Source organism: Musca domestica, unplaced genomic scaffold (genome assembly GCF_030504385.1).
Source record: "Musca domestica strain aabys unplaced genomic scaffold, Musca_domestica.polishedcontigs.V.1.1 86, whole genome shotgun sequence".
Classification (NCBI taxonomy): domain Eukaryota; kingdom Metazoa; phylum Arthropoda; class Insecta; order Diptera; family Muscidae; genus Musca; species Musca domestica.
In genome coordinates, this window is record NW_026712421.1 from 2,731,228 (window position 1) to 2,745,966 (window position 14,739).

Below are 14,739 nucleotides of genomic sequence, written 5' to 3' on the forward strand. Positions count from 1 at the left end.
GGGCATGGCGGTGTCCACCGGTGGGACAGATGTTGTTGCCAAATGCACAGCGCGTGTACATCGGAATTATAAGTAATATTTTCAATTGCCTAACAATTAGCTTTATTCTTGTTCGGTGAATATGTCTCAGGTGGTTGGTCGTTTGGGGTGTGTGTTTTTGCTGTTTAGCAATTGTTTACATTTACGGAGTAAACAAATTATTGTTTGTTTTTGTTGCTCGCCTTATAAATCATCTAAATACTAGTTGGCTAGCACAGGTGGGAATTTTATTATTATTATTAAAATCTGAGATACATTCTTTCAAAATTAGTATTTTAATGGAATTGATTTAAATATTGGTGACTTAATGCCGCACGTAATGGAGGTGGAATTTTGTGTACCACAATCAAGAGGATATTATATAAAGGTTTTTTTTGGAAATCCATATTTGCAAATTCAGATATTAATAGAAAGAAGTAGAAATACGTTTGGATCGAATTTTTTAGACGCTGTTATAGACAAAGACTTGTTTGGAAAAACAACCAAATGAAAAAAAAAAAAAACATTAAGAAAAATTAGAGTACTGGGAAGTTCCACTTTTTGACAAAAAAACCGTAAACGTATAGGTAAAGTATAGGTACCCTATACCAGATGTGTATTTAGAAGAGCTCCCATAACAGATATACCGGACCAAGTTTCACCAAATGCACAAATTCGGTTGAATTTTGAAAAAATCTCTCCAACTTGGGCTTATATTACATATATGGTGAATAATAACCGTGAAATCGGATGAAGATGCATATCGAAGGTATATAAAAACTGAACCGATGTCTATACATTTTGGCACAGGTATTTTTGAGAAATATTTGATATATCTGAACCGAGATATGATATATTTGAACCGATTTTCTCCAAATTTGAAGTACTTGTTTCTAGGACGAATTTGGTTGGAATTTCCAAAATTCAGTCCATTTGAACTGATAATAGCCATTTGGTGCACAATAAACCTGATATCTGATAATGATATATATGGGAGCTCGATAAAATTTGACAGAGGTATTTTTGAGTTTCATAAGTTATTTGGTACAAAATGTTGTTCTTGTGGAGTGCATATGAGGGGCATAAAACCCCAAATCGTAGGAAACATATGTATGGAAGCTCGAACTATATCTGAACCGAATTTTCTCCAAATTTGAAGAACTTATTTCTAGACTGAATGTTGAAACACATCCTATTTGGACGAATATTACACATTTCACTTGATATGAACAATTTAACCTCTATATTGATTTCAATTCAATTTCATGCTGATCTCCGAACATATGCACTTTATGTGGTTTGCGACGAGTATTTCGAAGTGAAACAAATGAAATAAAAATATTGAAAATCTTGTCCCTATTGTTTGTATATAGGACTTTTTTTACTTAAATTTGAGTTTTACTTAAAAAAAATAAACCATTAAAAATAATTCGAGTTTTAATAAGTTTTTTTCCTACTTACCATTGAAAAAATGCCGGATACCACCCAAACAATGAGAGCCAAATTTACACTGCCGGTATACATGAGGACACCCGTGGGCGATACGAAAATACCCGAACCGATAATGGATCCAACAATAACGGTACACCCATTGATAAGGCTCATTTTGGTCTTCAGTGTCACTTCACCGCCCCCATCGGCTTCCACCTTTGGTGCAGCTTCACCATTTCCATTTACAACGGAACTTTTCCGCGATGAATTTTTCCGATTTAATGATTCAGTCTCCATGATGATGATAACAGTGGTGTGGCGTGGTTTACCTCACTGACGACTCACCGACTGACCACGCAGCAATTAATGTTAATTAATAGGTACTTGCACGCTTATGTTCGTACCGGGCTATTGTTTATTTTTTTTTTGGTTCTGAAAATAGACAGAAAGAGGAAGAAATTAAATGGTGAAATGATTAGCTTTGCAAGAGTGAGATGTTCGGTGAGATGCTCTTGAGTAAGATATTCAAAAAAAAAAAAAAAAAAAAAAAAAAAACCGTTTTAGAATAAACATATTTGTGTTGTGTTTACTTTTCAAATTAGTATTTAGGAATAAATAGACGTAATATGGTGAAAATTGCACAGTGTTTTGGAGTCGAAAAAATAGGTTATACATTTTTTTAAATTATTTATAAATAATAAAGTAAGTAAGTAAGACTATAGCCTTAGTCGTGCGGTACCGACCATGTGATACCCTACAACATTACAATATATTAGAAACCCCCTTATGTCCCCTTGGAACATTTCGCTTTTGAAATGATGTCACGGAACACTGCCTACATATTACCCTTAGCATTTTGACCAGGAAAATTTGCCCAATATTTACGCACTTGTTAGTTGTTGTGGTCCATTTTAAAGCTAAATATAATTCAATGGTCATCCAAAATGCTAGAATTCTTCCCTGTCCTTAACTCTCTTCTCAGGCGTGTTTATTGGCTTCAACTGTTGGATCAGGATATTTTTTCTATTTTTGGTTCATTTGAACCCATAAATATTTTGCGATCATCTCCAAAAGTAAGAGTTCTCTCTGTATTCCAAATTTACACTCATCTATAAGATTTGCTTGTCTACGATATTTGGCTATATTCGTCAACGAAAACAGCATAAAAAAGCCAGAAGTTCGCATTTTGTGTACTTCGGATATCGCCCGTAAGTAATGTTGGTATTTTTTCACACAAAAATAGTGCTCCATTCCACCCGCCGTCCTTAACTCTAACTTCATGCGAGATTTCGTGTCCTTTGGTTTCCATTTATGACCTTTATAACGGCTGCAAAATCAGGAAAGTTTTTAGTTGTTGATCCATTTCAACCCCCCAATATATTGCGGACATCTTTAAAAACAATAGGCCCAGCCCTTCTCAGCCTTACCCTACCCTTGTGACAATTTTCGTGATAATCGGACGATAATGGCAATCTGTATATAATAGCTCCCACCTGTATTGCGAGGTGAAAAAATATTACAAAATGTACACCGCAATATTATAAGTCAAATTGAAAAAATCGCATGCGATAAAAAATATGAAAAAATAAACAAATGTCACAAAATACTACAAAATCTATATTAACATCATTATTGGCATCTTTTTATCCAATTTTAGATTTTATTCTTTTATGCCAGGAGGGCATTCAGAATTGATACAATTTGTCAAAATCGGTACAGCCATTCTTGAGATATAAGCATTTTCGTTAACATCCCCTTCCTTTGTTTATACACATTGTATATATTTCGCTATATATATCCGATATATTTACTATCGGCATCTACGTAACGGTCAGAATTGACCTGTTCGTCTATTTGTGATTTCGCCGGGACTAAAAATATTCGCGGTTTAATGGAAGATTTGACTTTTAATTTAACACAAATGTTATAGCCTATTTCACCCACTAAATATTACCCAATGACCATCAAAATTGGAAGGCTTCGGGCCAGCCCTAAGCTCTAGCCCTATGCTAATTTCGATTCGTCGATTGGTCCATAATTGCGACCTGTAGAGCAACTGCAAAATCAGGATTTTTTCAGTTTTTGGTCAATTTCGACCCCTATATATTATGCGATCATCTCCAAACGGAATAGGGTTCTATTCTGACCTTCTAAATTTCGAATTTCGAGGTGTTACATAATTTTTGGTCCAATCAAACTTATAATACCCCCAACACAAAGTGTTGTAGGGTATAAATATTGCTTTGCTACGGGAGCTACAAGAATCTACTAGTTTTGCCATTTTTTTTCAATACCATCAAGGAAAAATCACTAATCGTTGTGAAAACTTTTACATTCTAGTAGTTCCAATAATTCGTATGCTTATGATTTTTGTTTTTACATTTATTAATTTTTTATCTTTTTTTCCATACTTATGTAAATTATACTTCGTATCTTTTACTGCAAATAAATAAGTTAATCCCAACTGTTCAAGTCGAGTTTAATGTCAATGTCAGTTGATTAATTCTATAAACAGAGCAAAAACAACAGCTCAAATCTGCTCTAGTTTCTATATTTGTACAAATGTTATTGTGATAACAATAATCAAATGACTCAGCCAATGTTGGATTATTTAAATATTTGGTATTTGTTGGACATAATGGGTTCTGGCTGCGGTGGCGAAACATTGTATGTATAGGTCCACGTTTTTGTATAGCCCCATATAACGGTACCTCCAGATAATCGGTATTTTGACGATTGTTGTCACATCTCTTCGCTGATTTGTCTAAAAATTGGTATTTTTGTGTCCTAATGGGTTCTAGATCCGTTGCCGAAATATTGTATGTATATGTTCACGTTTTTGTTTTGCTTTCTTTGAAAGTTTTGTTTTTCAAAATCGTCAACTCTTTGTGGGAGAGGTACCAGAAAAAATGCTCTACAATCTTTAAAACAGATCTTGTGTTGACGGAAATATTCAGATGCACCAATTCTGGTTGGAATCGGATATTAATTTCGCGTTTTTATGAGCTAAAAGGATATTGAAAATGTTTAACCTTTGTGGGAGACCTATATATTCCATCTTCACAGCAGATATTTTTTTTGTAGAAGTATTGAGATGTGTGACATTCAAGGATAATCAGGTGCTTATTTCACGTTTTACGAGCATCATGGCTATTTAAAATTCTACTAGAAGGAGTGGACCGATATATTCTATCTTTACGGCAGATCTTGTGATAGTGGAAATAATGGGATGTGCAAAATATAAAGAGAACCGGATACTTATTTCGGATTTTATAATCGCTTATGATATTAAAAATTTTGACCCTTTGAGGGGGAGGTACCAGAAGAAGGAGACCGACATATTCCATCTTCACACCAGACCTTGGTTTCATATAAGTATTGTGGTGTGTGTAATTTGAAGAAAATCGGACTCTTAGATCTTTTGCAAATATTGGGATTCGCAAAGTTGGGGCAAAATCCGACCATCCTTTCCCTTTCTGGGCAGCAAAATATTTTCTTTGAAAATTTCGACATTTTGTGGGGGAGGTACCAGACTAGCAGTGGACTGATATTGCCCATCTCCGAACTCGATTTAAGTTTGACAAAAATATTATGGTTTACCCTTTGAGAGTGCAAACCATCCGGACAAACAGACATCGCTAAACCCACTCCAAACGGATTTGGTCCAAAGATACCTAGGGCCTAAAACCATTATTTGGACTAGGTACGTTTTCGCCTTTTTAAATGATTATATATTAGAGAAGGTATATATTGTTGAGGGTATAACTAGAAAAATGATGATAAACAAATTGTAAACAGGATTTTGGCATGCTTGTCGGACTATTTTATGCCCTACCAAATAAATAAATAATTAAATTGTAAAAATAATACTTCTAAATTTACAAGTACCCTTCTTCAGCAAAAAGTCCACCTTAAAATTTTAGATTTGTTTCAGCAGTTCGTGTTAGTCCTTTTTAGGACTCAAAGAGTACAATTTTTCGGAAAGATTAATTGAAAAATAATTAGCTTTTATATCAAAAAGTCTTCAAAATCTTTCATTTTGAAGTTAACCGAGAAGAATATTAGTAAAACCATTGCAAGATGGATCCACATTTAATTTTTTATCATAATCTATTTCAATATATCCATATGTAAACCCTACAAACCAACATATCGACCTCAATATCAAAATTCGGAGTTTCAGCCCTATCCTTTCACTCCAAAGAAAATGTAGTATTTGTATCTTATGGTTATATATGCCAAATACCATCGTATTTAGATTAATATTACACATTTGGTGAAAATAAAAGACAGATTGGGCGAAGATATATATGGAAGCATTATCTAAATTTTGACCTATTATCTCCAATATCAAACAAATATTTTGTGCACTGTTTCATCTTAATCGGACAATAAATGCGACCTGTACATTGTTTACAAAAATACATGGACAGACAAACATGCATAAATCGACTCAGAATGTGATTGCTTTTGATGAACTATGGGTCTAACTCTAATATTTAATGTTCTAATAATTGGCTGGAAAACCACAAGTGGCTATCGTTAGAGAACTCCAGCATTTAAATGTGAATAAATCTTTAGTGTCTCGTACCATCGCTCGTTACCGCGATACAGGTAGCGTAGCCCGACGTCAAGGAAGTGGACGGAAGAAAACAGCAACATCAGCAGAAATGGTTCGAAAAGGAAAAAAGCGACTTGATCGAAACGTCGCAGTAGCCGAAAAAAGGGTCGTGAGCTGAACATAAAGTAATATTCCATTCGGCAAATATTGAAAAATGAGCTCGGGGTAAAGCCATAGAAATTCCAAAAACTGCAAGAACGTACACTTCAACAGAAAGAAAATAGACTCAAAAGAGCTAAAGATTTGCTTCGTTTGGCCGAAAGTGGTGAACTGTGGAATTAGGTTTTCTACGATGAGAAAACTTTCGTTGTCCAGCAGTTTGCAAACAATCAAAATGATCGTGTTTACTTGCCAAAGAGGTCAGCTGAAAATTTGCATTTTCAGTTGGCCACCAGAACTCAAGCGCCGGCCATGAAGCATTTCACTTCACTTCTTAACACGCCACAGCTTCAAGCATGACCAGCAATTTTTTATTTGAAAACATTAATATCGAGTTCTTTTGGCAAAACCACAAGAAATATTTGCTATAAAATAACACAATAATTAAAGTAACAACCTTATGACCCCCTTTAGTTTATGGTTTAGAAATTTTCAAACTCATATAAAAGAAAAAATAAAAAAATATTCTAATTTAAGAACTTATAGCTGAGTTTATTAACCTTTGAATACAAATGTAGCCACACAGGTGGTCAAGTACGTGTTTTTTTTTGGGGGGATGGCAACAGACTTCTTTTGGTCATAATGAAATGTTTGAGGTACCGGCATTTCATCGGTCAATACATAATGTTGTAGATTTATGTTAATTTATTCATTATTCTTATGTATAAAACAATAGTAATAACAACAACAACTACAAAATAACAAACCAAGTCATTGTGAGTCATTGTTAAAAATAATCAAACATACCGGCGACTATGAATTTGAAAAAGAATATTTAATAGTTTTTTTTATTGTGAAAATGGTTTATAAAATTGGATATGGTTGTAAGGAAAGGATTGTCGTAGCGGCACAGGAGGGAAGTTATGATTTGTTAAGACCTAAACTAAAGTTTACATTTTTATCATATCGGTCCTGACATTTCTTCATTATTTGATATTTATTGCCAAAAAATGGCCTATATCAGAAACAATACAGAGTGATATAAAAAACTGCATAAAATCAAGTTTAGATTTGTTCGAATTTGTCACCTTTGGCAGGAATTATGGCCTTTAAACCGCCAATTAAACCATCACACGCTGCCCGAATGACCAGGGTCTGTGGACAAAATGTTTGCGTGCCCAAGGCTTTAATACACCCTCCAGAATATTTTCGCGATAATATTCGGCATTTATTCTGATTGAGTGGAGACGGTTGATTAATAAGAGCGGTGAGCAACCATCGGCTGTTATGGCGGCCCACAACATCATCATAGTGGCGCTTGAGTTCTAGTGGCCAACCGAACGTTTTGACCTCTTTGGCAAGTAAACACGATCATTTTGTTTGTTTACAAACTGCTGGACAACGCATGTTTTCTCATCGGATAAAACCAAATTCGGCAGTTCACCACTTTCGGCCAAGCGAAGCAACTCTTTAGCTCTTTTTAGTCTATTTTCTTTCTGTTGCGGTTTAAGTTCTTGTACTTTTATACCCTACACCACAAGGTGGTCAGGGTATTATGTCTTTGTGCATTTGTTTGTAACAGGCAAAAGGAAACGAGATAGACCCATAGTTCCTTTTGATGATCTGCATAGAATCACTTTCTGAGTTGATTTATGCATGTATTCTTGTGAACAAAATGCAGGTCGCATTTATTATCCGATTGAGATGAAATTTTGCAAACAACATTTGTTTTACCCCAGGACGAACCCTATTGAAATTGGAGATAATCGGAAAAAATTTAGATATAGCTCCCATATATATCTTCGTCCGATTTGCCTTTTATTGTGCACCAAACGTGTACTATCAGCCCGAATAGTATGGAATTTTGCACATACAACCAACCTGAAAATAAGTATGCCAAATTTTATCGAAATCGGTTCAGATATAGCTATAGCTCCCATATATATTGTTCATCCGATTTGTTATTTTTGTCCTCCGCAGCCGTAATATGCACTCTGTAACAACAATATTTGGGGAAATATATCAAATGTTGCTCAGAAATACCTTTGCTAAATTTTATCGAGATCGGTTCAGATTTGGATATAGCTTCCATATATAACTTCGTCCGATTTACCATTTATTGTGCACCAAACGTCTAATATTTGTCCAAATGGGATGGAATTTGGCACATACGATCGAATTTAGTCTAGAAGGTAGTATGCCAAATTTGGTGAAGATCGGTTCAGATATAGCTATAGCTCCCATATATATTGTTCATCCGATTTATTGTATTTGTTACCCACAGCCGTAATATGCACTCCGTAACAACGATATTCAGGGAAATATATCAAATACAGCTCAGAAATATCTTTGCCAAATTTTATCGAGATCGGTTCAGATTTGGATATAGTTCCCATATATATTTTTATCCGATTTCAAATTAATTTCGCACCAAATGGGCAATACAAGGTCGAATTTAAAAGATACAAATGCTTCGGCATATTTAGTCCTTTGAATTTTAAATTATAATTATAATCATAGGGTGTATGATTGAATTCTCCCTCAAAAACTTTTAATTGTTATGCGGAGCTCAACTAAATTAGCAAAGTGGTGTAGGGTATCATAAAATCGGCCCCGCCCGACTTTAGGACTTTCTTTACTGTTTTTTTTAATTTTATTGATTGAAAGCAAAATATGTCGGAAATAGCATCCAATTTTAGAATATGTTTAGATTTGTTCGAATTGGTCACCTTTGGCACGAATTATGGCCTTCAAGCGGCCAATGAAACCGTCACACGCTGCCCGAATGTTGCTCTGCGGTATTTTGGTGATCGACACTTTGCCAACCGAAGGTGCACATTTTCAGCTGACCTCTTTGGCAAGTAAACACGATCATTTTGTTTGTTTACAAACTGCTGGACAACGAATGTTTTCTCATCTGAGAAAACCAAATTCGGCAGTTCACCACTTTTGGCCAAGCGAAGCAACTCTTTAGCTCTTTTGAGTCAATTTTCTTTCTGTTGCGGTTTAAGTTCTTGTACTTCTTGTACTTCTTTCTTGATGTTGCTGTTTTCTTCCGCCCACTTCCTTGACGACGGTCTACGCTACCAGTATCACGTTAACGAGCGATGGTATGAGACACAAAAGATTTATTCACATATAAAATAAAGCCACTCGGTTTTCCAGCCAAATATAAAGAAGACACCAGCTTGAATATCACGCTTGAATTCCATCACGAATAAATTTTTTTCTGGAAAATTCTCACCAAAATTCCTTTAGACGCTTGTAAACAATATAATGAGCTGTCACTGAAATAATTTCAATAGCTGTCGGACGAGTGGCTTGGAAATGACAGCAGTCTGAATTTGGTTGCAGTTTTTTCATCTCACCCTGTTTATCATTATTAATAGTGTACTGATTTACTTTTAAACAGCCCTGGTTTAAAAAGAAATATTTAAAATTCTGTAGAAAATTTAATGAAATTGAAATTAACGGGATATTGCAGTGAGTGAATAAATTTCCAAAGTATCTGGATAATGACTACAAAATTACTAATTACTCACTACTACTACTTTTTATTCAATATTCTTACACGTGAACATAATAAATGTTATGATGTTGACGTTACAAGTTGTTTTTTTTTGTTATTGTTGTTATTTGTATTTGCCATATGCATCTCGGTTCGCCCACCTGCATAAATGTAAAGAAGGGTTTTTATTTATGAATGTAATTCTCGTACTTTTTGCTGGGATAATTTATCTAAGCACGTGATGTAATTTTACAACTGTGACTTTTAGTATTTCATTGATCAGGGAATTTCTTGTGGGATTTTTTTTTCTTGAAATCAAAGTGATGCAATATTTAATATAATTCTGTAATGTTTCGCAAGAAATCTGTGATCATTTTAGTTATTTAATAGAATATGCGAACAATCAATCAAACCAAATGTATATAACAATTGATTCTATTCTGGCAATGAATTGTTTCAAAAAAAAGCATTAACGTACGCATTGTTTTGAAAACTTCACTTGGTACCTTAGACAATATTAGATGCGTGAAATAATTTAATTTGAATGTGAATGTGCCTTAATTGATTAGTGATAACAACTTTTCAGTGTTAATAGCTTTGCTGTCACTGTCAATTAGCCTATAATTGCTTCGAAATCAAAGCCATTGTTGTCGATAAACAACCTTTGTGGGTTGTAAAATGTATATTTCGAGATGTTACAAACGGAATGATAAACTTAATATATCCTCCAACGGAGTAGTGTATAACAACTAGGAGAGACATTACTTATAATTATTAGAGCGAGTTTCACTCTACTCGAATTCGAGTGTTAGAGAGTGAGACCGTTATATGAAAACAAGTAAAAAAGCAGTAAGTTCGGCCGGCTATTAAAATCTTTAAAATACTCAATATCGGAAGGTGCCGATGATACGATATTGTGGACCTCTATAGACAGATCTATGTCTGGGGGTAAAGTACTCACAAGGAACTCCTTGTATGGATTTTCAGATGATTCCATTGGAAAATGTGTCTAAAACCATCAAAGTCCCGAATATCGGGGGTACCGTTATATGGGGGATATACGATATTGTGGACCTATATAGACAACTCTCTTTCAGGGGTTCAAGTGCTCACAAAGAACTCTCTGTGTGGATTTTCAGACATTGGAAAATATAGCTAAAATCATCAAAATACCGAATATCGGGGGGTACCGTTATATGGGGGATATACGATATGGACAATAAGACAATTCTCTTTCAGGGGATGAAATACTCATTAGGGACTCCTTGTGTGGAATTTCAGACAATTCCATTGAAAAATGTGGCTAAAATAATCAAAATACCGAATATAGGGAGTTCCGTTATATGGGGGTATACGATATCGTGGACCTATATAGATAAATCTCTTCCGAGGGATAAAGTACCCACAAGGAACTCCTTGTATGAATGTGGGTAAAATCATCAAAATACCGAATATCGGGGGGTACCGTTATATGGGGGCATCTTCGAACTTGACCTGCCTGCAGACAAAAGAGAGATCTTTGCAAAATTTTAGCTTCCTATCTCAATTCGTTTAGACTGTAGCGTGATTACAACAGACGGACGAACAGGTCTAAATCGTCTTAGAATTTTACGCTGATTTGGGATGAATTTGGAGGTTTTCAAAAAATAAAATCCGTTAAAAGTTCTGTTAAAATCTACAAGTACCTACTCAAATTCGAAACTTGATAAAAGCGGTGAATAATGTAGCTAAAATCATCAAAATACTGTGTAAAGGGTGGTACCGTTATATCGGAGCTATACGAAGACGTGGACCTGCATAGACAATTTTCTGTCACAAGCTGTGCGTTCCATTACAAACTTCAAACACGACATCTCAAATAATTTCGGTGAGTATTGTACCTAAAATCGTCAAAATACCGAATATAGGGAGGTACTGATATATGGGACCTATAGGAAGACCTGGACCTGCATAGCCAATTTTCTATCACAGACTGTAGTTCCCATTACGAACTCTAAATACGTAATTTGAAACTACTACTGTGAATAATATCATCAAAATACCGAATATTGGGAGGTACCGTTATATGGGGGCTATATGAAAAGGTAGACCTACATTTACGAACTTATCCTGCCTACTGCTTTCTTTCTCAATTCGTTCGAAAGATACGTGATTACAACAGACAGACGGACATCGCTAAATCGACTTGAATTTTACGTTGACAAAGAATATTTCGAGGAATGACAAAGTTAATATACACACCATAGTATGATGGAGGGTACAAAACGAGTAAAGAGTCTAAAAAAACTCCCTCTTCTGGAGCAAATTTCACTCCTGAGTAAAAAAGATCAAATCGGTGTTTTGTTTTAAATATAATAATTATTTATCACCACCGCATACAGGAAAAAGGAAACATGATTTTATTTATTTAAAAGTGTATACTCTCGTGCCATGCAAATAAATATCCGCAAATTACAGATTAAAACACATAGCTACAACAACATACACACATACATATGACAAACCGGCATTAATTCTATCATTATCAGCTGGAAATTGCTATAGATGTCAAAGATCTGCAATTAAGCCTTGTTGTTGTTTTTGTTTTATATTCTTGCTTTTGTTGTGATGACAGCTAAAGCAAACAATTGATAAAGCGAAATCTTGTTCTCTTTTTAATCTAGCTATCCACGACAGACAATGAACTTTTTCGTGACGTTATAGACACTCGATGACTATTATCTTAAATTGTCTATAAATTATTTTTGAAAATATTCAGTTTTTTTTGTGTGTTTGGTTTTTAAAAACTGACCTACCCAAACAATTATTTTTGACATTTTCAAAGAAATCGCTAATACAAAGAATATGACTAAGAAACTTAGTTTGAGCTAGTTTAGCCTGAGTCGATGATTGATTGCTAGAAATAATTAGTGCGTATAAACATTGGGTTCTTTTTTCACAGACTGTGTAGATTTTTTTACACCTAATTACAGTTAATTGCATTGCCAATACAATCATGTAATCATTTTGAATTATCTATTTAGAAATGGTTGGTTTTACGGCAAAGCATTCATTTTGAAAACGTTCATTAGAAAAAGATTTGTGTTTTGAAATTCAAATTTGAAAATATAATACAAACTTTTATGATATTATGATATCTTTTTATACCCTACACAAGGTGGTCAGGGTATTATGTCTTTGTGCATTTGTTTGTAACAGGCAAAAGGAAACGAGATAGGCCCATAGTTCCTTTTGATGATCTGCATAGAATCACATTCTGAGTCGATTTATGCATGTCCGTCTGTCCATGTATTTTTGTAAAAAAGCACAGGTCGCATTTATGGCCTGATTAAATTTTGCACAAATCATTTGTTTGGCCCAAGGACGAACCTTATTGAAATTGGAGATAATGGGTCAATATTAAGATATAGCTCATCGTCCGATTTACCTTTATGGTGCACCAAACGTGTAATATCAGCCCAAAATTCATCGGAATTTTCCATATACGACCAAAGTAGGCCAGAAAATAGGTATGCCAAATTTTATCGAAATTCGGTTCAGATGAAGCTATAGCTCCCATATACAGAGCGAGATGGAAAAACTGCAACCAACTTCAGATTGCTGTTATTTCTAAGCCACTAGTCCGACAGCTGTTAAAATTATTCCAGTGACAGATCATTATATTGTTTACAAGCGTACAAAAGCATTTTGGTGAGAATTTTCCGGAAAAAAGTTATTCCTGATGGAATTCAAATGCGATAGTGTGATTTCTTTATATTTGGCTAGAAAACCACAATAGGCCCTCGTTAGAGCACTGCAGCATTTAAACTTGAACTATCGCTCGTTTCCGTGATACTGGCGTAACGTAGCCTGACGTCAAGGCTGTGGACGGTAGAAAACAGCAACATCAGCAGAAATGGTTCGGAAAATAAAGAAGCGACTTGATCGAAACCCGTGTGGCCGTGGCTGAAAAATGGCTCTTGAGCTGAACATGTAGCAATATTCCATTCGGTAAATATTGAAAAATGAGCTCGGGGTAAAGCCATTTATATTCCAAAAAGGGCAAGAACTTACAGCGCAACAAAAAGAAAATAGATTCAAAAGAGCTAAAGAGTTGATTCGCTTGGCCGAAAGTGGTGAATTGCCGAATTTGGTTTTCTCCGATGAGAAAACATTCGTTGTCCAGCAGTTTGTAAACCAACAAAATTATCGTGTTTACTTGCCAAGGAGGTCCGCTAAAAATGTGCACCTTCGGTTGGCCACCAGAACTTAAGCGCCGGCCATGGTGATGGTGTGGGCCACCATAACAGTCGATGGTCGCTCTCCGCTTGTATTAATCGACCGTGGCATCAGAATAGATGCCGAATATTATCGCGAAAATTTTCTGGAGGGTGTATTAAAGCCTTGGTCTTGCAAACATTTTGGCCGTAGACCTTGGACATTCCAACAGGACTCAGCACCATCGCACTCAGCACGCGGCACCCAATTATTTTTACAAAATGAGGTTCCTCGCTTCATTTCCAGCGTACAATGGCCACCAAAATCTCCGCATACCAATTCATTGGACTATTGTGTCTGGAGTATTTTGGAAAGCAATGTTGGCACAAAAAATACCAAAGTGTCGATTACCTCAAGCAAGCGCCTCGCCGGGAATGGGGCAACATACCACAGAACAACATTCGGGCAGCGTGTGACGGTTTCATTGGCCGTGCCAAAGGTGACCAATTCGAAGAAATCTAAACTAATTCTAAAATTTGACGACATTATTATACACTACACCACAAGGTGGTCAGGGTATTATGTCTTTGTGCATTTGTTTGTAACAGGCAAAAGGAAACAAGTTAGACCCATAGTTCCTTTTGATGATCTGCATAGAATCACATTCTGAGTCGATTTATGCATGTCAGTCCGTTCGTCTGTCCATGTATTTTTGTAAACAAAGTACAGTTCACATTTATTGCCGTATCCAGATGAAATTTTGCACAAATCATTTGTTTGGCACAGGGACGAACCCTAAATTGGAGATAATCGGTCAAAATTTAGATATAGCTCCCATATATATCTTCGTCCGATTTGCCTTTTA

General features: G+C 35.4%; 1 protein-coding gene across 1 annotated transcript in view; it reads right to left on the reverse strand.

Moving 5' to 3' along the window:
- LOC131806742 (Y+L amino acid transporter 2-like) overlaps positions 1-14,739 on the reverse strand; it is a 53,809-nt gene that overhangs the window by 23,376 nt on the left and 15,694 nt on the right. The window contains exon 2 of the mRNA XM_059131389.1: positions 1,480-1,881. Coding sequence (XP_058987372.1) covers positions 1,480-1,746 — 267 coding nt within the window. The 5' untranslated portion in view covers positions 1,747-1,881. The remainder of the gene's footprint in view (positions 1-1,479; positions 1,882-14,739) is intronic.